Here is a 23,718-nt window from a genome sequence, read left to right on the forward strand (position 1 = left end):
GAGATTAGAACCTATGGGTGCTAAACAAACTCAACAGAAAAATGCTTTTTAATAGGAAACATACAGAAACGCTGAAAGGGAAAAGAACTTGCTGTAAACTGCCTTCGGGAGAGATGTGGCCTGGGCAGAAATCCAAATTCGGAAGCAACACGCAACTTTTCAAACCCCGGAGCCCGCACCGCTCTCGGCCCAATCCGAACAGCTGCTTCCCTTCTTCCCTCCGGGCTTAAAGAACTTTAGAAAGAAGGGGGAGGAGAAGCAGGGAAAAGTCCACACTTCGAAAGACATTGTGGGCATGGCAGTTCCGGGCAAAAAAAGCACACAGAACGGAATGGCGAAGAAACAATAGGAAAGTATTGCAGAAACTATAGTTCTACGAAAAGTAAAGTTACAATTCCTCTAAAAGTAAAAAGAAATTAAAGTTTGAGGAAACAAGAAGCTCAGAGTTTTAAGTATAGATCTCCCAGAATGCCTTGCATGCTCGGCGACTGCGCAGCCGTCGCGCCTGCGCCTGGAGAGCCGGTTAGTAGCGGCTCCGAGAGACTAGGAGCTCCGATAGCTGGTTAAGGAAAAAGGTGCAGAGAAAATGTGGATTTTCGGATATGGTTCCCTGATCTGGAAAGTGGATTTCCCGTATCAGGACAAACTGGTCGGGTCCATCACAGGCTACAGCCGGCGCTTCTGGCAGGGCAGCACCGATCACCGCGGGGTTCCTGGCAAGGTGAGGAACCAGCTCCGACCTTCGCTGCTGCCCCTTCCCACCCGGAGCCCAGGCTCTCACCTAGTGACAACCCTCCTTTTTCTCCCCTCCCCCCCGGGGCACAGACCCTCCCCCCTTCCTCCACCGTTGAGACTTCTGGGACGCCAAAACAAAGTTATTCTACTCTGTCCTATCTGCATCTTCCTTGTCCTACCCCTAGCCAAACTCTCTCCAAAATGCATTAAGAAAACCGGGAGCGTAGACTGTTATCAGAGGGTACTGTTCACTTCTAAAGAAGTTTTTGTAGCAGAAGCAAAATTTGTAGGGTTTATAATCTAGGAAGAAGCCCTCCATTTACGTGGGTTTTGGTGCTTAAAAGGTCTCATGGGGTAGTCACAACAGACAAAAATAATAGAAATAGACTAATTCACGTGTCTTTAATCAGGCAGCACTGAAATCACCTTGTACACAATTTACTTTCCAGGAATTAAAGGTCTGGAAATTTCTACATTCTGCTACTAAAATTAATAATAGTTTAAATTCAAATATATGTTATGACAAATCATTAATCTTTCCAAAACTCAAGTTACTTAGACTTGCCTGAAATGATAAAAGAAAAGCAATTTTGTTATCATAACTGAACAGTTGTTTCCTGAATGTACTTGCTGATGATAAATATGGAATCACTATTTACCAATGTGTATTTTTTCTGTTACTTTCTCACTAATCCTAAATTAAGGAAGTTTTGTTTCTTTTACTTTCCTTTATCTTCCTTAACTGTTATCATTCTTTTATAGGCATTCATTTGCATACATAAAATATACACAGAATTAACCATTGTTTATCTAAACCAGCCAAGTGTTGCCTTACATGTTTGATTTACATCTTTTATTCTTGAAGAAAATAAAGTTTTGAAAACAGCAATCTGAATTTGATGATCCCTAGATCCCTTTTATCCTTTTAAATATTGAAATATATGTAGATAGATGAAACTTTTCTTAAAATAACAGTTACTCAGGTTTAATTTTTTACTTTTGGCAAAGCACATTCCTCACAAACATTTAGTAGGAAGGGCAAGAGTCATCCTTATTTTGCAGATTAGAAAATTTAGCCTCACAAAAGTGAGTGACTTACCCAGTAAGTGTCAGAACTGGAATTTCAACCTAGATAGAGAATACCATCTTTTTCATATTCACCTTTCATTGCCCAGAGTTTATTTTTGTTTTTTAAACTTTTTAAAATCCATCTGATAAATGAGACAACAGAAAGAAGGGAAAGGATTTTTTAAAAGGATATATATTTATAGACTAGTGGGAGGGACAAAGCTCTACCCAGAATAATAACAGTTACTAACAATTGTTAAAAATTTCAAAACTTAGATATACAAACGTTACCTCTTTAGATGCTGGCCACCTGTTTGACCATTTTTTATCCCCCAAGTTTACTGATCTGTTTGATCACATCATTATTAAGTATCAGAGACAGGATTCGAAATAATCTTAAACTGCAGAACTTGAAAGCAGAAAAGACAATTTATAACAGATCAGAAGTAGGGAAGCAGAATTTAAAGAGATCAAAATATTAATTAAAAACTGGTAAATCTCCACCTAAAATTTAATGGAGGTATTTTCTATCTTAAGAAATTTGCCATTGATATGCCAAGGGAGGGGTTAAAAATTGTGAACATGATAGTATTTAAATGATGGAGCTAGTGCAAATATAAACCATGAGAAATTCTAGGGAACAAAATGATTTTTGAGAACTAGTCAAGACTACTTTACATTTATGGTTTCCACATTTAAATTAATTTCAAAATCCTTAGGGGAAAAAACATCTTGAGGAAATTATACATATTATACGAATTATACAAAATCATATTTTATACATACACACACACACACATATATAGTAAAAGGCATATGATATATTGTTTTTCGCTAGCACTAATATACTTCACTAATCTTGAAAAATGAAATTGGTAGTGTGACCAAGAACATTATAGAAGAAAAAGTACAAATTAGATGACTTAGTAATTAAAAAACAGTAAAAATAAAAATTATCCATTTTTACACAGTATCAAAACAAAGAAAGAAGTTAATATGTGCAGGATTTGCTGATTATGATTACCTTTTGTTTCTATTATAAATTTAAAACTTTTTTTTTTTTGGTCTAATAAAAACCCTTTGGAAGGTTTTGCAAAGCCACAAGGTTCCAGACAACTTAATATAGTTTTAGATTATCCCTTTTCATTTTACAAAGGAAAAAAAAATTTAATATTAGGTCTATATTTCTGTACTTAAAACTATGATTTCATGAGTGTAAGTATCTTAATAAAAAATCTTGAGTAACAATGACAGAAAAAAACAAGTCATTTAGTGAGTAATCCTCAGGAGATGAACTAATCAGAATGTAATTGGATTTGGAATTAACTAAGGCCAGTTTTTAAATGGGTATTAGCTTCCTGTGCCATAAAATGAAAGAACTGACTAGATGATCCTTCCCTCTGCAAATCCTATGATCATTATCTTATACCTTTCAAAACTGGTAAGCAAGATTAATATTGCCATTTATTAAGTAAAGTTATAAGGGAAGAAACACTGGATTTAGAGTTTAGTCTAAAATTCTAATCCCAGCACTGATGCACATCAACTAGCCATTTAAAGTCTTTGGACTCCATCTCAGCCATTACACAAGATTCAAAAGCTGCTTTTTTGAACAATGGGGATAACATTCCCATTCCATTGGGTGAAAATAGCTTTTTCAATCTTAAAGGGTTGGGGAAAGAGAGAGTACTCTTTAATAAAGGGATAAAGAAATTTCCCACTAGAAGCAAGAAAAGTTGAGCCTAGAAAGAATCTAAAGATTTTAAAAAACAGAAAATGAGTGAATTCTAGTCAAAAGCAACAGCCTATGCACATTCAGTCAATCAAGAAACATTTATTTAAAAGATTATTTTGAGCCCACAAAGTGCAAGTCATTTGATTAAAAAATTAATCAAGTCCTATCCGCTAGGGTAGAAGTAGGGGATGGGAAAGCAAGCAGACCATTTTGACTGTGAAAAAAAGTGAGTAAATGCAAACGTTTGGGGGGCATAGTATGTATGGATAGTATGATAACTGATAATAAAAATAAGGCAAAGGTGCTAAATTCTTAATGCTGAAGATAGAAGAAAAGGGAAAATTAAGGAAACTGTAAATAAGTACATAATTGCTCTTGCTTGAATTCATATTTCCTAGCTAGATTAATTCTATCTTTGGGGTCCTGACAGGTATGATTGTTGAGGCACTCTCAGTAATATTAGAAAAAAACATAGAATACAAGCGTTACCAAAAGATTGAATGACAAATGTTCCACTTGGGCATCTAGGCATCTAAATAGGGAAGTGATTACAAAGAACAATCTTAATTATGCCCAACTAACATCTAATTCTAGCTATATTCTAATTCTAGCAATGCTGTATATACTTTACCTATTTTAGCAAAGGTAAATATCTCAGTCTTCTTGTGGAAAGATAGGGAGATATGGGCCAATATAATGAAACGAATTTAAAACTAATTGGATTGCAGATTCAAAGAATGGTTAATGGCTCAGTATCAATATGGTGAAAGATCTAATGGAACACTTTTAGGGATTTATTTATTTGGCTCTATGCTTTAATTTTTTTTTTTTTTTATCAATTCCTTGAGTAAAAGCCAGATGATAGTTTCATCATATTTGCAAATGACAAAAATGAGGGGAATAATTAATCCTAGATGACAAATTCAAGATTCAAAAAGATATTAGAATAGTTATATCAAAGAGAAATGGGGGCCACTAATCCCTACATAAAAATTTCTGTAAACCACATTTTGACTTCATTTAAAATTTAATGTTATCTATGTTTTATTTTGTTTATTTCCCAATTACATTTTAATGTTTCAGGCCTTCAGTGTCATATTTTTGAGCTACAGCATTGAACTACATTCAGGAAAAATTAAATCTGTACTTGAATATCAAAAAAACATCAATTTCAAAAATATAAGATGGAGAAGGTCTGGATAGCAGTTGTTCTAAAAAGGATCCAAGGGTTTTAGTAGATTGCAAGTTCAATATAATTTAATAGTATAATATGGCAACCAAAAAGACAAAGAATCCAAAGGGCAAAGGGTCTTGAGGATCCATGAGACTTCATGGAGACAGATAGCTTTGTTTCAAAGATTTGGAGAACTGTCTTGTGGAGCAATGATATGATTTTGGCTCTAGGAACTAGCATAGATAATGAGTAAAGGGGCAATTTAGGTCTAACAACAGGAAAACCTTCGTAAAATTAAAACTGTCCAAATTGTCTTAAAGACTGTCCATAGAGATAGCAGGATCCCTCTCCTTAGAGGCCATAAAGCAAAAACTGGACAACTACTTGTTGAGTATATTATTCATCTGATAAGTAAATAATGAAATAAGCTTTTTAAAAAAAAAAATTACTAAGTAAATGGAATCCAAGAAACCTCATGACTAAGCACAGTTATTAAAAATCAGAATTGTTATTAATGAAGGTAGCATGCCAGAAAGCCAGCAATATTTACTTTTTTAAAAGAAATCCAGGCCAGCTGAGTGTCAAGGAAGACTTGTGAGATTCAAGTCTTGCCTCTGACAAATCATACTAATTGTAAAATGAGACTGATAACACTTTCAGTTACCTTCCTCACAGTGAGGATCACATAAGATAATTGTGTAAAGTGCTTTAAATCTTAAAAGTGTAATATATGACTATTAGCTCTTATGAAGAGATTAATTTAGGACCACTGAGAAGTACAGGCCATCTAGTTCTAATAAAAGCTCCTTTTGTTCTATCAGTGCCCGTAGCAGTCAAACAGTACTCAGGAATGTCATATTTTTAACTCATGTAACAAGAAAGTAACCAGATGTTCTATCTTATTTGCAGTTTCTCTCACCACCTTTAATTCTGAAGTAGTCTCTGGCTGTCCACATGTTTTCTTGTTTTTATTCATATAAAATATATCCAATGTAATTTAACTGAAACTGTTTTTTAGAAAACAGCATATTTTCCTGATTCAATACACTTTAGATTACAACATATAAAGTCCTTTGCTGAAACATGATTCTATTAACTTGGTGTGTGTAATGATACTATTTTAACTATAGTTGATACTGATATTCCGTTAAGCATATATTTATTTATTTATTTGTTTGTTTTTGAAATTTTTTCCAGCCTGGAAGAGTTGTGACTCTTGTTGAAGATCCTGGGGTATGGTACAGTTTTAATATAAAGATGTCTATGTGAAATTATAAGAAGTATACCAAAGAAGTTCTACAAAAGAGATAGCATAATAGAAGGAAAAAACACAACTATCTTAGCTTTAAGATCCCCATTTTTTTTATGTTAAAGCATCTTTTTGATTCTCCATGCTTGATTTCAGGTTTGCAGAGGACAGAGCTATATGGAGGCAGACCTGGTATAAATTTAAAAATGAAATAAAGAACTATAAGGGACATTTAAAAAACCTGCATCTGAAAAAATCTTACAATAGTCCTTGAAATAAGTGGAGACAGTTCACAAAACCAATGTTAAAAACTTTTTGTGGAGGTGGGAACAGATCTATGGTATCATTTGTATGAGGAATTTCACACAACTAGACAATATATTTGTGTATTTCTGTCTCTAAGACTAGCCCCTCCACCTGTTATGCAATGTGACATATCTCAAATTGACTACCACTATCACTGTGCTGATTTTTTTTATTAAATATTCTGCATTACCATAAATCTGCCAGTTACAAAATAGTAATTGAGTTCCAGCCTCGTGATATTTAAAGCTCATTTTTATTATCATAACTGCCTGATGGATGATAAATTGTTAATAACTAACGCAATCTTAAGTCATTCCCCATTTGTAAAAATAATCTAATCATTACTTTAATAACCTCTCCAGCAATTCTACTTTTTTTTATTGATTGAATTTTATTAACAGCACTAAGAACAATGTTTTTGTATACAATTCCAAAATGTTTATGTGGTTCATATTCCTCAATATTTTGGATATTTTTTACTTACCAGTTTTGGGGTATCAACAATTAATTTCACAAAAGTTTTCCCAAAAAAAGATGGTTGAAAAATAGAGTGTAACTACATAAATACTAGTCTTTTTTCTAATATATTCTTGAAAGTTCTTCCTCTATTCATTAAAAATGCTTATGACCCTCTCAAGATAATGGTAGAGAAGTTTAAGCATTTCACATTTATGGTATTTTTAGAGAAAGTGTTGTTAAAAAAATATATATATGGCTACAAGCAAAGCAAATGTATCATCATGCTTCATAATATGTTCATAATGTGAACAAGTAAATCATATAAACTAGGAAATTCTTTCCTGAGGAATTTTTTTCCATAAAAACTTAAAACATTTAATTGTAGATATAAATCCCAAACTAAACAGTTAATAAATGACATTGGATTTTGTAAGCCATTTTAATCAATTTGACTATTAAAATGATTACCCAGAGTTTAATGATTAAAGGTTTTTTGTTAGGTTTACAGCTATAAAACAGCTTCCACTTTTGTGACATTCTTAATAAAAATATTAATAAAATATATAGTAATAAATCTATGCTTTAGCTTTTTATTTAAATAAACACAGGAAATGAAAAAAATAATGCTTTCTCTATGTCCAGTGAAATAAAAATCCAATTTTGGAAGTATATTGCTTTAGTTTTAATTTTTATGCTTTAATTTTTATACAATTTTATTTGAAAATATTATGATGACTGTATTGTACCTAGACTATATTGTAACACATGTAAAATGTATGGTATTGCCTGTCGTCGGGGGGGAGGGTAATTTGGAAAAATGAATACAAGGGATAATATTATAAAATATATATATATATAATAATAAAAAAAAAAGAAAATATTATGATGACGACTGTTCTTTTTTAAAGGTATTTCCCTCACTTGTAACCACTATTATTGAAAATTTCATATAACAATTGAAAAACTTAAGCAAAAGAAAAAAATTCACAAAATGGTGTAGTTGACTCCCATGTTACATATGAATCTCTTATATTTTTGAGAAGTGATATAGTAGAGAGAAATATTCTCTATTCCCACGTGTGTATGCATATGTATGCATATATATATATATATATATATATATATATATATACATATATATATATACACATACGTGTGTGTGTGTGTGTGTGTGTAGGTATTCACTTTTAATTTCAGCCCTACTAATACAAATTAAGAATCAATATAAGGAGCAGCTAGGTGGCGCAGTGGATAGAGCACCAGCCTTGAATTCAAGAGGACCCAAGTTCAAATCTGGTCTTAAGACACTTAACTTCCTAGCTGTGTGACCCTGAGCAAGTCATTTAACCCCAGCCTCAGAGGAAAAAAAAAAAAAAAGAATCAATATAAAATGCTCCAATGAAACGATGAAACTGCTATTTTGGGATTATATCCAGATGCCTGTTCATCTTGTATTACTTATGTCCTCGCCCTACCGTAAATTCACCAATGGAATCCAACCAGCTTGCTGGGTGCCTTTTGACATCACCAGTGTAACACATGTGCTGTTCTCTGGTTATCCCTTATTCTGGCTAAGTGACTGGACCCTCTTTTTCAATCCTATATTAAAGTAGAAAAAAACAAATAATAGCATAGTCTATTTACCAGTAGTGCAAATAGCTAAAGAGAATTATAACAGGAGTTACAGGTGCCAGTTCAGTATGCCGATTTTATATTTTCAAAAATACTCTGAATATAGCATTTCCTCATATTTTATAAATATTTTTACACATCTTTTAAAACATAAGATGGATTTACCCACTTTTATTCTTCTGCAGGGTTGTGTATGGGGTGTTGCATACCGACTACCAGCTGGAAAAGAAGAGGAAGTAAAAGCTTATCTGGATTTCCGAGAGAAAGGAGGCTACAGAACTACAACAGTCATTTTCTACCCAAAAGATCACACCATGAAACCATTCAGTGTATTATTATATATTGGAACTTGTGATAATCCTAATTATCTTGGTCCAGCCCCTCTGGAAGACATTGCTGAACAGATTTTAAACGCGGTTGGTCCTAGTGGAAGAAATACTGAATATCTTTTTGAACTTGCAAATTCCATTAGGAATCTTGTGCCAGAAGATGCAGATGAGCATCTCTTCTCCTTGGAAAAATTAGTAAAAGAACTTTCCGAACAAAAACAGAATCTCAATTGCATATAGATAATCATTGATTTTCAAAATAAACACTATCTTCAGGGTAATGATTTCCCCTAAATGTCATAATGTTTTTCTTAATGGTGTATTCAGAATAACATAGTTTGCTATTTGTAGTCTGCACTAGAAAATCTACATATACATTTGTATTCAAGCATTTTTTAAACCCCCAAGCTAAATTACATTTAAATAACATCTAATATATTCTTGGTTTAGAAATATACAGGTAAAGAAATCTTTATGCATCCTGTTTTGAGAATGTTAAACAAATTACTAATTTGATAAGTAGAAGAAAAATGAAATACCCTCAGTACTCTTGCTTGTTTTAATCTTAAAAAGTAGTTTTCTGATAGCACATCTTCTCCCTCACTAATGTGGATGCATGAAATGCTCGGTAACTTTGTCCTTTGAGATAAGCATTAGAAATCTGTATTTTAGGAGAACATCTGTATTTTGCTCTAGACCATCAAAAGTGTAAAATAATCTCTAAATCTACCAATCTGCCAGTAAAATACCATTTTGAAGTTACTGGTGAACCAAATTGAAACCTGAAATTCTGTAGCATGTATTTGTGCTTGTAAAATTAATTCTATAACAAACCATGGTTAAAAATGCAAAAACTTATATTAGCATGTGATTGTAATATATGTATTTTAATAAACACAAAGATTTCAGTCCTAAATTCTTAACTTTTGTATTTTTCAATGTTTATCAGTCCTTTTAAGCTTAAGATAACATTTTCATGTAAAAGTTTTCCTGGGAATGTTGTATTGTACTTTATCTTCTTGAATAGCAGTAATTTTTGCATATGTATAATTACTACAGAATATAACTCATTAACCTTGAAATACCAAGGATCAAAGATTTAGAACTACTAGTGCTCTTTAAAGAGATCAATTAGTACATAAGTTCTGTATCTGGGATCTGTGAACTTACTTTAATATTTTGATAACTGTATATAGGATTGATTTCCTTTATAATCTCATTATTTTAAGCATTAAAAAATATTCTAAGCAAGTTTTCCTAAGTTTCACCAAGACTGCAAAGGGGGACAATTGTTCAAGTCTTTTTTTAGTCATGTCATTAGAGTGCTTTGCCATTTCTTTCTCCAACTCATTTGATAGATGAGGGAACTGAGGGTAAACAGGGTTAAATAAAGACCCAGGGTCACAAGAACAATAAGTCAATAAAGTCATGTTTGAATTCAATTTGGGTCTTCCAGATTCCAGGCCCAGTCTACCTTACCACTTCCTAAGTAATGCTGTTGCCTCAAAGAGTCAGTGACACCATGACATGCAAGTGAATTGGATTCAAGTGAGGGAAGGCTGTGAAAGGTCAAGCCTAACTTCCCCCTCCAGTAGCCAAATATAGATCAGGACAATTGGAGATAGCCCCTTGTACAAAGGGAGATCTGGGCTTTTTTTAAGCTAAGGTCTTCAAAAGGTTTGACTGAGACCACACCCATTCAGTGCTTCCAGCTAGGTAGGAGATACAGAAAGGCTTTCATCTAGTCAAACAAATAAATCTGGAAAGGGAAAACTCTCAAGTTTTATGGCCTAAACCAAAAAGATTCAATCAAGACCCAAACAATGGCCATTTGGGGCTTGGCCAGGAACAATATTATAGTACATAATAACAGGGAGAAAGAAAGGAGAGAGCAAGTAGATCTCCCCCTTCTACTCTCCAGTGGAATAATAAGATTAGATAAGGCTGAGGGCAGCTAGGTAGCACAGTGGATAGAGCACCAGCCCAGAAGTCAGGAGGACCTGAGTTCAAATCTGATCTTAAGACACTTAATACTTCCTATCTGTGTGACCCTGGACAAGTCACTTAACCCCAATTGCACCATTTGAAAAAAAAAAAAAAAGACTAGAAAAGACTGAACTTAAAAGGGTGATGATACTCTCAAGAATAATAGGGAAGTTCTAAAGGAGGGCTTGGTGGGGAAATGAGTTCAGTTTTGGACATGTTGAATTTAAGATTTCCACAAGATAAGAAGTTAGAAATATAAAAGTAGGAAAAAAAAGATTAAGGCTGGACAAATAGATCTGGGAATCATCAGCATAGACATGACAATTGAAACCATGGGAGCTAATGAGATCTCCAAATGAAATAGTATAGAAAGAAAAGAATGCACTGCACAGAGGTCTGGAAGTTGCTTACCTTTAGTAGTCATGATCCAGTTGAAGATCCAACAAAAAAGACTGAGAAGGAACAGTGAGAATGGCAGGAGGATAACCAGGATAGAGTAGTATCATAGAAACCTAGAGAGAATTGGGATCAAGGAAAAGAGTGATAACAATGTCAAAGGATATAGTGAGATAAAGAAGAAATGAAAACTGGCAACAGCCATAAGATTTGGCAATTAAAAATCACTGGTAATCTCCAAAGGTCAATTTATGCAGTTTATTAAAATTGCCAACTAAATAACATGCTATTTTAAATTGGTTATAAACAAGACAATAAAGCTGGGCATTATATTATCTTAAATTTTATTTAATTTAACTTTATCTCTAAAATGCTATGATTAGGGGCAGCTAGGTGGCGCAGTAGAGCACCAGCCTTGAATTCAGGAGGACCAGAGTTCAAATCTGGTCTCAGATACTTAATACTTCCTAGCTGTGTGACCCTGGGCAAGTCACTTAACACCAGCCTCAGGAAAAATAAATTAAAAATAAAGTGTTTAAAAAAAAAAAAAAAGATGAGGATAAAGTGATACAATATTAAAAAAAATAATAAAAATAAAATAAAATAAAATGCTATGATTATCTTTGCTCTCAAAAACCCACAATCTAATAGGGGAGATAGCAAGTAAATAAATATGGACTAACAAGCAATATACAGGATAAACAGGAAAACATTTAAAGGAAGGAAGGTGCTAGAATTAAAATGAATTAGAAAAATTCCTATATAAGCTGGAATTTTAATTAGATTATGAAGGAAATCAGGAAAGCCAGGAGATGAAGAACATTCCAGGTAAAAGGGGGAGCCAGAGGAAAAAATCTAGAGCCAAAAGATAGTTTCTTCAAAAGCTAGTTTGTATTTTTTTCTTTTGTGGACCAGGAAGGAGGCTAGTGGCACTGAATGGTACAATAACACTAGAAAAGTAGGCAGGGTCTAAGTTATATAAGGATTTGAAAACCAAAAGATGATTTTGTATTTTATCCTGGAGGGTAAGAGAACCACTACACCTCACAGAAAGTGAGGAAATAATAGTCATACTTGTACTTTAGGAAAATCCCTTTGGTGGCTAAATGGAGAATGGAATCAAGTCCGCAAACAGATCTATGGGATCTTTCAAGAAACTAGGATACAGCCTGTTTTCCAGAGCTAAAGCCCAGCAAGCAGGCTGTGCCCAGAACTTGGCATAACAATCCTTTGAATTCACCCTCTGGATTGAATGGAACTGATTAGATACACCTTCCTCAGTACTTAGACTGTCACCTGATCCCTATTCCCAGGTCTTGAAACCTGGGTTGCAGGAAGTCAAGACCATCAAGAAGTGATGTATCCTACAGGAAGTAACCTGACCCACAGGAAGCAGACAACATTGGTCAAGGATGGCTACACTCTTTTATTCTATCCAATGAAAAGGTTTGGGTTTTTGCTTTTTAAATCTCTGACAAGTCAGAAGCTGGTCAGATTCAGGAGCACATGGCAGGAGCTAGGATGGCTCTCCGGTGTGTGTCTAGGCCTCTGTCTCTGCAGAGATTAAATAAATGCTTTCTCTGTACCTGAAGATGTCTCTGATCAGTTAATTTGGGAAAGGGGGACTAGATCTGAATGATCTCAGCAACAACAAAATACCACAACTGTTTCGGGTCATGAAGCCCTGCTATGAATCAAACTTGTCATGCTGATGCTATCACCCTTATTGTCAGGGGTAAGGCTCACTGCACAGCCTTCGGTATAAGATCGCCCCACACTAAAGAGGAATAGAAGAGGGCCCTCTGATACATGTATTCTTGCTTGCAAGCTGTTTTCCACACTTTGAAATTAAACTATTTGATTCTTGACTCTTTCAGTTTCTAGCCTGTTCAGTTATAGCACCCTGAGAATTAGAAACCAGATTAGATTGATAGATCTATTAAGATCACCAAGTGGAAAAGGAGGAAAGATGAAAACCCAGAACTCTTTCAGATATTTATAATTAGGGGGTATGACTGGACAAGAAGTGGTAGTTTGATAGGAGGATCAGGAATAAGTGATATCCAAAAAAATCTAGAAAGACAAGAATATCAAGAAAGAAAGAGTGATCAATACCAAAAGCTGTTAGAGAGTAAGAAAAATAAGGATTTTTTAAAAGTCACTGAATTTGACAACTAATAATTTCATTCTAGTTTTGCTAAATTAAAGAGGTTAGAAACTAGATTCAAGAGTGAGGACAAAAAGTGGAGTTCTAGAAATGCTAGCTATAGCAATAAGTTAACAAACAAAAAAATCCAAAGGAATAAGAAAACACAAAGAAAAAGCTACTTTTTGATGGACTCTGTTTGCTGTCTCCTCCATTTGATTTTGAGCTCCTGAAGGCAGGAACTGTCAACTAAAAATTAACTGAAACAGTAACCAACAAAGTTACTGGATACAAAATAAAAACAGATCATTATCAGTCTTTCTCCATATCACCAATAAAACAAAATTCCATTTAAAATGGGAGAGAAAATATAAATATCTGGGAGTCCACTAATATATACACAGGAACTATATGAATATAATTATAAAATATTTTACAGAAAAAAATACATCTAAATAACTAGAGAAATACCAATTGTTCATGGATGAATTATGCCAATACAATTATAATAATAATATTATCTAAATTAATTATTCTTAACAAACTAATAAATCCTGTTTTATGGAGCTAGTAAAATAATAAAATATATCTGGAAAAACAAAAGATCAAAAATTTTAAAACAAATTGTGGAAGAAAAAGGGCCTAACAATCCCAAAGATTTCAAAGAATACTCCAAAATTCAGATATTGGTTAACAAAACGGAAAAGGTAGTTAGTAGAACATATTAAAAATACAACCCCTACAGAAACAAATGATCATAGGAGCATAAATACCCCAACAACTGGAATAAGTATTTTAACAAACACTGCTGGGAAAACCAGAAGAAAACCAATCTTGAGAGAAACTAGCTTTATACAAATAATCAACACATCACACCAAAATAAGTTTCAAATAAATACATAAGGATAATTGTATAATGTATACATATATCAGCAAACTAGAGGAACAGGGAAGAAAATTCCCTTGTAAATTCAAGATTTCCCAGGAAATTCTATTCCAATGTTAGTGTCAAATGCCCAAAGAGTACTTTTTTCAAGTACAGGGTTTTTCTTAGGAGCTAACTTTTAATGGGATAATCCTACAACTGAAAAAATTAGAAAGCCTTGACTGTCAGGCCGGAGGCTTGATTTGCGCATTGTAAACTGCTTAACAGGCCCACCAATGTTGTCACATCCCAGGAAAGTAAAAGATATAATGAAGTGTTTGCAATGCAAATGAGTATCATGCATTTTTTTATATTTATTATGTTTGATTTTTGTATATACCTAATTTCTACCAGATTTCAGGACAGCTCATAATAGTCTCTTAATAAATGTTTTTTTGATGTTAAGATAAAATTTCCAGTCATAAAAAAACCACAAAAGGGTTTGTATGTAACATAACTAATGTATTATATATATACACATATATATTATTAAGTATACTATATATATATATACACACACATATATATTACATATGCAATATAATACATATATATACATATATAAACAGGCCATGGCAAGGATGAGAATATTTAAAGAAATATAGTCTTCTTACACTTTGCTTTCCTCCATGACTATTACCATCTGGCTAAACTGCCTTAATATGTTCTCAAGCACAACACTCCATCTCCCATCTGCTTGGCCCTAGCTCTCCCACATGCCTGGATTTCTCTCCCTCTTTTCCTCCACTTCTTAGCATCCTTCAAGACTTAGCTCAAATCCCAGCTTTTATATAAGGCTCTCCCCTCTAGTCTGTACACAGAGTGTCCTAAAGGTCTTAGTGCAATTTTAAACTCCTGTATGTACCTAATTATTTACATGATGTAACCCCTGTTAGAATGTGAATTCCATGAGGTCCGGAACTATTTTTTACCTTCTAACCCATAAAACCTAATATAATAGTTGGTATAAATGTTCAATAAATGTTTGCTGAACTATAACTCACAATTCATTTAGTCAAGAGAACTATTAAATATACTTATCTAGGGTAAAAAGAATTAGCCATACCATTTCTGAAATAGTTACTATAGTAACACAGTAAAGAAGTAAAAGGTAAGAAGAGGAGCAAAAAAGTATCACCCAAGAAATCCAACAGTCTCAACACTCAAGGATGTTACAATATGGACAAGATGTACACACATGAAACATTTAAACATGTCTTCAGGAAGACTGTATCAACCTCTCTATCCTTTCCCCTTTTAATTTTTTTCCTAGTTACCCTGTATAGATTGTTTGCTATCTCCCCCATTAGATTATAAGTTCCGGAGAGCAGGAGAATGTGTTTTCCTAGAACACAGTCAGCACTTAATGCTTATTCACAATGAGAATGGAGAGAATAGGAAGAATGAACATAGAACATGTGGCGATGGAGCACATAGACTTGTGCAGCTTCTCTCCCGAAGTCCAAACTTGCAGAGAAACAAATGTATACTTAGAAGCAGGCCTGCTACATGCCCAGTGTGGCACAGGGGACAGCGCACCCCGCCTGGAGTCAGGAGAACATTACAAACGTGACCTTAAAGACCTGGGAGCAGTGTGATCTCGGGAAGTCACTCAGTTTACCTGTTTCCTCTAGGGAGCTGAAGAAGGAAGCGGCAAAGCACTTCACAAAATCTTTGCCCCGAAAACCCCAGATGAGATCACGAAGAATCAGACACGGATGGACAAAATTAAATGTGTGCCAGGAAGTATGGTAAGTACTAGTAATACAAGTATAAGGCAAACAACGATCGAACGGGTTTGACATAGCAGAGCGACAACACAAACAAGCTGTCAATAGGTAAGTGCTTTCCGAAATCCCAGCGCGACCTCGGGTCTGAGGAGGGGCTCAGGTCCTTCCGACCTCGGTGCTCTCTCCACTGCACCAGCTAACGCTATTTGGGCTAATTTTGGTTTCCGAACCCCAGTAGGCCACTTAATCAATGAAAAGCCTGCGCACTTACTGGAAAGACTCATGGGGAAGGGGAGGGGGAGGGGGAACAGGACCGGGTGGGACAGGGGGAAAACCTTTGGAAGAGCCATTCAGGGTAAGGTGGAGCGAACGATGCTCGGGTACCAACCCAACAACGAACACATCTAGAATTTAGGCGCCGCAGGAGGTAGAGATTTTCCCTCAAGGCGAGAGCCCTGGAGGGACAGTCGACGTACTCTTTCCCTTAACTTTCTGAATTATCTAAACCCCAAGTAACGCCCTCCCTCCAGCCCCCCGAGTATAAAATGGAATCAAAGGGAGGTGGAGGACTACGCGAAGTTGGGGACAACGCAGGAGAAGGCAGGGGCCCCTCGGGAGAGCGCCTGCAACTCGGCCGGGGGCTCCGCGGGACTCACCGGCTGCGAATAGGAACTCGCGGCCTCCTCCCTTGTCGTCTAGGTCTCCCAGGCTGGAATCTCGGCCCTCAGGGTCCCAACCCCCAAGGCCCAGGTGAGCCGGCGAGTAGTCGACTGAGTGGATGCCTCCTCCTAGGACCGAAAGCACAACGCTACAGGATCAGGTAGCTCTGGGGATGAGGGGGCGGAGAAGAGGAGAACTACTACCTCTCGGCTTCCGTAGGCGGACCCGGATGTTGATAGGCCGTTTGTCCCGGAAACGACAACGCGAAAGTGAGAGAGGTGGAGGCGGTTTCTTGAGGCTCCCCGGAAGGAGACGTGGCGGCGGTTGGGGCTCCGGTCCGCTGGGCGATCTCTAGTCCCGCCGCCTCCGCCTCCTCTCTATGGGCCAAGGAGGCAGCGACGGCGGCGGCGGCGGTGGCGGCGGCGGCTGGAGAAAGAGGCGGAGGAGGATGGAAGAAGGAGGAGGTGGCGGACGCAGGCTGGTCCCGGGCGCACCGGTTCTGCTGGTCCTCTGTGGGCTCCTGGAGGCGTCCGGGGGAGGTCGAGTGCTCCCTCCGCTCAGTGACGACATCCCTTTCCGAGTCAACTGGCCCGGCACCGAATTCACTCTGGTCAGTGCCCGCGCCGGCCTCCAACCCCGCGCCCCGAGCTAGCAAGTGCTTTTTCACTTTAACTAGGCACGGGTTTTCTGGGACCTCCTGACAGGCGTGCATCCCCCCGCCGCCGGGGGCACGGAGCCTGGCTGCCCAGCCACTTAGTCCAGGGAAGCGTTCCTAGGCACCTCCCTCCAAAAACAGCGTGTACGGATATATGTGTGTACACAAATACTCACGCACATACATACACACCCAAGTGTTAGTGTAACTGAGTCCCAGAGTGCATGGGTGGGGGACACACACGTACTCATCTCGTGGACATGTTCCACTAGGGATAACTAGGCGTGCGTCATGTCTGCCTTCCCCTCGGAGAGCAGCCACCGGCTATTCCTTCAAACAGCCTCCTTTCTCTCCTTACATGCCATCAGGCCTTCTCAAAGACAATTTTCCTTTCCAAGTCAATGCAGCAAATCCCCTTCAAACTTCTACTGCACGCTAAGATCCGAGCTAGGTGCGGGAGACAAATCTAAAATATAAAGCAACCTTTACTTCAAGGAGATAGATGTCATGGGGGAGGGGGAGGATTCGGTGTGTAGTAGATGTGGGATAATCCTGGGGGAAGTGCCTGCCTTCAGTAAGCTTTTATTAAGTTTCTATGCGCCACTGTTCTAGGGGCTAGGGATACAAAGGATGGCAAAAAAAAAAAAAAAAAAAAAAACCGCTCCCAAACAATAAAACAAAACTAGTTCCCACTCTCCAGGAGTTCATCATGTACTTGGGGAAAACTTTCTGGGTGAACTGGAGATAAATTAACGGAAGGCAGGAACTAGAATTAGGTAGGGGGTAGTACATGAACTGAGATTTGAAGGAAGCTGGGAATTTTCAGGGAGTGATGAGGAGACATTTTGGCCTGGGGTGCAGCCTGGGCAAAGAGATAGGAGATATTGTCCTATGTCAAAGAGAACCACAAAGAGACCTGTTTGTCCAAAATGAAGTTCCATGAAGGAATAGGCTGAAATTGGATTAGGCGTTAATGTCCATCTGAGGAGGCTGCGTTTTTTCCTAGAGCTGAGAGAACCACTGAAGTTTGTTGAATAATGGAGTTGCATGATCAGATTGAATGTTAAGATGATTTTGGCAGCTCTGTAGAGGATAAACTAGAAAAGTTGGCAATCCATTGAGGAGACTTATTCAGGTGAGAGATGTTTTAATATCTAAAATGATAGGTTGGCTTTGTGAATGGGGAGAAGAGGGCAAATTGAGAGAGATACAGAGAAATGTTTGAAAAAATTAGCATCTGTTTAGTTGGATGTCAAGAAGTGAAGAAGGAAAACTCTAGAATGATGCTAGTATTGTAAAACTGAGTGACTAGAAGGTTGTTAGGCCCTCAACAGAATTAGAGAAATTCTGTCTTTTACAAATAAACACTATAAATTCTAGAATGAGATTTCTTCCTGCAGAGCTGTTTAGAAGAATTCAATAGGACTATGTCTACCATCCTCACTCTCCAATCATAATGCCCCTAATGCAAAAAGCAACATATAAAGAGACAGCATGATTTATTTTTTTAAAACTAGACCAGGGATCAGGAGCTCAATGATCTGTTCCCAATTTGGCGCTGTGAATTTGGATCATCACTTCAACTTTCATTTCATCTCATTGGTTTTCCTCACCTATAAAATGATAGAGTTGGACCAGATCAACTCTAGGTCTCTTTTAGTTCCAGATCTATTTTTCTTTGTTCCTAAATTTCTCATCTAAAAATAAGGCTTCAGATTGGATGAGTGCTAAGCTTTCTTCCAAGTCTAAGTCGGATCTTTTAACATTTCACATCCTAACCCAGGGGGTGACTAAAAGTTATTTTTGTTTAACAGAATGAAGAAGGATCTAAACATTCATAAACACTATAGAAGTCTAAAGCAGGAGATTGTGTCAGTAAAGGGGGGAAATTTTCAGTTCTCCAATTTTGAATTCATCAGTATACAGATTCCTCCAACCTTTAGGCCTCCATTTAGTCTTGAATTGTACAGTTGAACATTTATCACTCTGTGATCAACCTGGGATTAACCTCAATTAAGTTTGTTATCTGTGGTGGTGCTGGAATGAAAGATGTAGTACTTTGCTTATCTCTTCTTTTAATGTTCAATCCTGATTCACCACACTGTACATACCACATTCCACATTGTGGCTCTTGGTTATCTGAGGAATATAATTTTTTTACTATGAGAATTCCTCTATTATAGTGTTAGTGACACATGAAGATATATTGGTATTGAGCCAGTAGTTTAGTACATCCATAATGTCATCATTGTAGGTATCCCCTGAATCTCAGTGTGTATTGCCCATACATCATCTACACTTCCTCATCCTGTGCATTTCTTATTCCTGTTCTATAGATTCCTCACACAAAGCGTATCCAGTGTGCTGAAGGCCTTACTCTAGGTCTTTTTCAAATTTCTTTCTTCCTATTACAGCACAGTCCTATCCATATGTTACCCTTGCTATATAACCAGTCCACATTCTTTTGGTTTAAAAACAATCATTCATTTCCTGAGAACAGGGACTATTTTTCTTGTTATCTTTGTATTCCCAGTGCCTTTCACAGAGTAGGCTTAATATTTGTTTGTTGAATCAGCTGTTATGCTCTCATTTTCCCCCCTTCATGCACAGAAATCACTGTTGGAAATATGCTATAGCCATTTCCATTGCCCTTTGGGTTTTCTGCAACTTTGATTATTTGAATATTGTTGTTGTATTGGGTCAGACCAAGAGAAAATTCAATTGTGTCATCAATCTTGTATCTGTCATCTAATGTAAATTCAAAAATGTTTCTCTACTTTTTGTGCCTTTTTTCTGTGTCAATCCTTCCTTTATTTTCAGTCTTGCCATTGGAAATTTTGTCCAATGTCCTCATTTTTTTTCATGAGACCCAAAGAAATAAAATCACACAATAGGAGGAGGAGGTCCTAGACCAGGGCTTCTAGTTCTGTCTCACATTCTTCATACACATATTGTCTTGTCAGTGCTTCAGAGTTCCAACTCTGTTCTTCTGGTTTTTCAGAGAAGGCTGGATTTATAGGCAAAAGGCCTATCACTTATCTTTAATCTTAGACACATCATTTCATCTCATTGGTTTTCCTCATCTATAAAATTGGATCAGATCAACTCTAGATCTCTTTTAGTTCCAGATCTATTTTTCTTTGTTCCTAAATGCAGTATTAGTACATTTTTTCAAAGCAATAATACTTAATGCCCTGCTTATAACTGAGATTGGACAACTGCAAAAGGTAGGGCAAAGGGGTGGATGTGGAAAAAAGATCTAGTGCTATTCAGTGAGGTGATCTATCTTTAATCATTTATTTTGCAAATTAATTTATTTTTAAAATAATCTCTAGAAAAAAATAAGAAAAGAAGAAACCCTACCAAATTCCTTCTATGACACATAATTAAACCCAGAAGAGTCAAAACAGTGAAAGAAAGCTATAGACTAATATCGCTAATAAATATTAATGCAAAAAATTGTAAATAGAATATTAACAGAGACTATAGCAACCAGCTAATAAACCAATTTATTGAGCATCTATTACAGGCCAGGCACTTTGAAAAGTTCTGGGGGATACAAATACAAATAAAAACAAAAGTAATCCCTGCCCCCAAATAGTTTAGCATTTAATAGAAGATCACACACACACACACACACACACACACACACACACACGCTTTAAAAGGGGAAGAAGGATAAAATTATTTGTGACCCTGACTTCTAATCATAGAGTGTAATCAGGGCCAAAGGTATTCATGAGGCAGATTCAGTCTTGCAGGATAATGAGATTTGTAATCACAAAGATTATACACTCTGACCAGGCTAGATTCATTCCAGGAATGTAGAGCTACTTTAGTATTGGGAAAATAAAAAACATTAGTGATTTTTATTACTTCATTATCAATATGATCCATTGATGCAGAAAAAAGTATTTGACAAGGTACAGCACCTATTTCTGTCAAGAACATGAAACTATAGGAATAAATGGAGCTTTCCTTGAAATGATAAGTAGTATCTTTGTTTTCAGTCATGTACAACTTTTATGATGCCTTTTTGGGGTCTTGTTGACAAAATACTAGATTGGTTTACCATTTCCTTCTCTAGCTTATTTTACAAATGAGAAACTAAAGCAAACAGCGTGAGTAACTTGCCCAGGGCTTCACTATTCAACAAGAACAATTAGAATAAATGGGTCAGTTCACTAGAAAGTAAGCATAGATTAACATCTCACACTAAATACCAAGACAAACTACAGATGGTGGATATATGATTTAGACATAACGGATAACATCATAAATTAGAGCAGCATGGAAGAAATTACCTGTCAGATCTATTGATAGGGGAAGAGTTCAAGACAAATAAAAGAGAGATTGATTCACAGGAGGTAAAGTGGATAGTTTTTATTTTCTGTAATGTTAAACTAAAAAGAAAGATAAGAAATAGGTGTGGGTAACACTGGAATCAGGTGCACTTCCAACCTGAGTAAAAAATTTTGCCCCAAATGGAGCAAATATTAGTCCCATTTTACAAATAAGAAAATTTAGGTTCAAGGAGATTAAGTGTTCTAACTAATGTATCAAAAGCAGCATTTCAACCCAGGTCAACTGATTCTAGGTCAGATACTCTGTATTACTAAATCAAACCCATTATTTCATATATCTGACCAGATAATATTTGTAGATATCCTAATTTGAATACTGTATTTGCCTTGGAATAGACTGTGATATTGTGAATGAATAAAGACTTGACCTTGAAGACAAGAACACTTAGATTTAAATCCCATCTAGAGCAAGCTGCTTAATCTGTTTTAGCTACAGTTTTCTCATCTGGAAAATGGACTAATAATACTTGCCTGACAAATTCACATGATAATTGGTTGTAAAGCTCAAATGAAAAGTTTCCATTGTGTATTGCAGCCTGTAATATGCTGTATGAATGTTATTACTGTAGCCTAAATTTGCATTAGCTTTTATGGCAGTGTCAACCACTAGTCACAATTTCAAAAGGACTTGAATAGCAATTTTTTTTATTACAAGAAGTAGCATAAGACATTCATGATGGAGTCTCTGGGGAGCACAACAACACAGATAAAGCCTTGGGTATCTAAGGGTTACAGCAAAAAGAGGTCTCTTGGGAAGAATGAAGAAAAGTCCCCTCTTTTGAGAGGGGAAAGGAAGCAGCAGGGGAGGGACTGTAGAAGGGACACCAGCTCCCAACCCCCTCTCCTAGGAAGCATGTTCTACTTATCTGAAAGGGTCTCAGCTGCACAGTTTATCATTCTTGTTTAGACTGGCTAGAGCCAGGTTTATAGCTGACTAAGTTTTAAAGGCACACAGAATTCTGTTAGGGTTGAATATTGTGTATTATGTCAGCGGGGGACTGGGAGACTTCATCATTGACTTATTCTAAACCTCAGATATATTTCTAGAAAATATGGCAACTCAAGAAAAATGGGTTAAATTGGTTTCAGGGCCACATTGTCAGAAGCAATAACACCATTAACCCATTTGAATTAGAATTTAGAATTTGAATTTTATTTTACTTGAAGATTATCAAACTGATTCTCCCCCATTCTGTGCTTATTTAATTTATATTTTGAATCTATATATCAGATTCATATTTATCCCTTGGTTTTTGAGATCACAGATTTAGAATTGGAAAAGGACATCAGATGTTACATATTCCAAACCACCCACTCTCACCTTTTTTGTTTCAGATGACAAAGATTGTTAAGGGGTCCCTTGAACTCATTCTTTTGAGTTGCCATATTTTCTAGAAACACTGGATCCATCGTGTACAAGAGGTCCTAAATGTATTGAGAATGAAGTCCCACTCCCAAGCTGACATAATGTGTTGTTTACATCTCAATCTGGACTCCCTGTGTGTTCTTGGGAGTCAAGATATGTGCCAGTCAGTATGTACTTAACCTGAGAAATTGCTTCTGCAGCTGAGATCCCTGTTTATAAGCAGATCATCCTATCTTCTTAGACTAACCAGTCCCCCCCCCCCAAAAAAAAAAGAATGCAGCTTTTGCCTTAGCCCTACTCCTTCCATATGGGGAGCAGTTTTGTCCTTTTCTTATTTTTACTGCACTTTCTTCCTAATGCATGTTATTTCCCTTTAGGTGGAGATTTCTGGTATCTTCTGCTTCTTTTGCCTTGTTGTCATAAATATGCAAACTTCTGTATGGATGGTGAACTCTTTGGGTTCCACATGCAAGTTCATTTCACTTGTAAGAAATCTGGTTTTCACATAAGTTTTGTGAAGTTGTGATTCCCTGTTGACATGTCCTAGAAAAGTTAAGAGTCTTCTACAAAGTCATACAACTAGTAAACAGCAAAACTGGAATTTATCCAGACCCTCTGACTCCAAATCTAGGACTTATTCTACCACTTCTCTTACTTAGCACATTATTCCAGACCAAAAGATCTTTTAAAATTCCAGTTCTGCCATTCAGCATTTTAGTTATCCTCCTGTCATTGTATCAGTAGTAAATATTATTTCCCTTACAAATAGTAAAGAACATATACAAACATTAGTTGCTTCAGTA

The 23,718-nt window shown here is 36.4% G+C and overlaps 3 protein-coding genes across 11 annotated transcripts in view; 2 read left to right on the forward strand and 1 right to left on the reverse strand.

The window, feature by feature from the left end:
* Positions 1 to 23,718, reverse strand: part of LOC141554703 (ankyrin repeat and SOCS box protein 3-like) — a 437,022-nt gene that overhangs the window by 88,600 nt on the left and 324,704 nt on the right. Inside the window, exons 1-2 of one of the 8 annotated variants that reach the window (XM_074286920.1) lie at positions 16,527 to 16,724; positions 11,085 to 11,185 (exon numbers count right to left, since the gene is read on the reverse strand). The exons of 1 other annotated variant lie outside the window; for it this stretch is intronic. In XM_074286920.1, coding sequence (XP_074143021.1) covers positions 11,085 to 11,097 — 13 coding nt within the window. In that variant the 5' untranslated portion in view covers positions 11,098 to 11,185; positions 16,527 to 16,724. Of the gene's footprint in view, positions 1 to 64; positions 491 to 8,201; positions 8,545 to 11,084; positions 11,186 to 16,526; positions 17,040 to 23,718 lie in introns of those variants that run through there. 6 more of the 8 variants (XM_074286924.1, XM_074286925.1, XM_074286928.1 and 3 more) reach the window with 6 other exon arrangements.
* On the forward strand, positions 314 to 9,603 carry LOC141554706 (glutathione-specific gamma-glutamylcyclotransferase 2). Its single transcript, XM_074286930.1, has 3 exons — positions 314 to 721; positions 5,910 to 5,945; positions 8,544 to 9,603. The coding sequence occupies exons 1-3, from the start codon at positions 587 to 589 to the stop codon at positions 8,925 to 8,927; spliced, it is 555 nt and encodes a 184-aa protein (XP_074143031.1). The 5' UTR covers positions 314 to 586; the 3' UTR covers positions 8,928 to 9,603.
* Positions 16,782 to 23,718, forward strand: part of LOC141554701 (endoplasmic reticulum lectin 1-like) — a 38,515-nt gene continuing 31,578 nt past the window's right edge. The window contains exons 1-2 of one of the 2 annotated variants that reach the window (XM_074286911.1): positions 16,910 to 17,140; positions 23,293 to 23,400. In XM_074286911.1, coding sequence (XP_074143012.1) covers positions 16,910 to 17,140; positions 23,293 to 23,400 — 339 coding nt within the window. Of the gene's footprint in view, positions 17,141 to 23,292; positions 23,401 to 23,718 lie in introns of both variants that reach the window. The other variant, XM_074286913.1, reaches the window with a different exon arrangement.

Source organism: Sminthopsis crassicaudata, chromosome 2 (genome assembly GCF_048593235.1).
Source record: "Sminthopsis crassicaudata isolate SCR6 chromosome 2, ASM4859323v1, whole genome shotgun sequence".
NCBI lineage: Eukaryota > Metazoa > Chordata > Mammalia > Dasyuromorphia > Dasyuridae > Sminthopsis > Sminthopsis crassicaudata.

Excerpts from the sequence above, each read along its gene's own strand:
- LOC141554706 (XM_074286930.1), top strand. The coding sequence starts at position 587 with ATGTGGATTTTCGGATATGGTTCCCTGATCTGGAAAGTGGATTTCCCG. Across the intron at positions 722-5,909 it reads ACCGCGGGGTTCCTGGCAAG|CCTGGAAGAGTTGTGACTCT; the intron begins GTGAGGAACCAG and ends AATTTTTTCCAG. Across the intron at positions 5,946-8,543 it reads CTCTTGTTGAAGATCCTGGG|GGTTGTGTATGGGGTGTTGC; the intron begins GTATGGTACAGT and ends ATTCTTCTGCAG.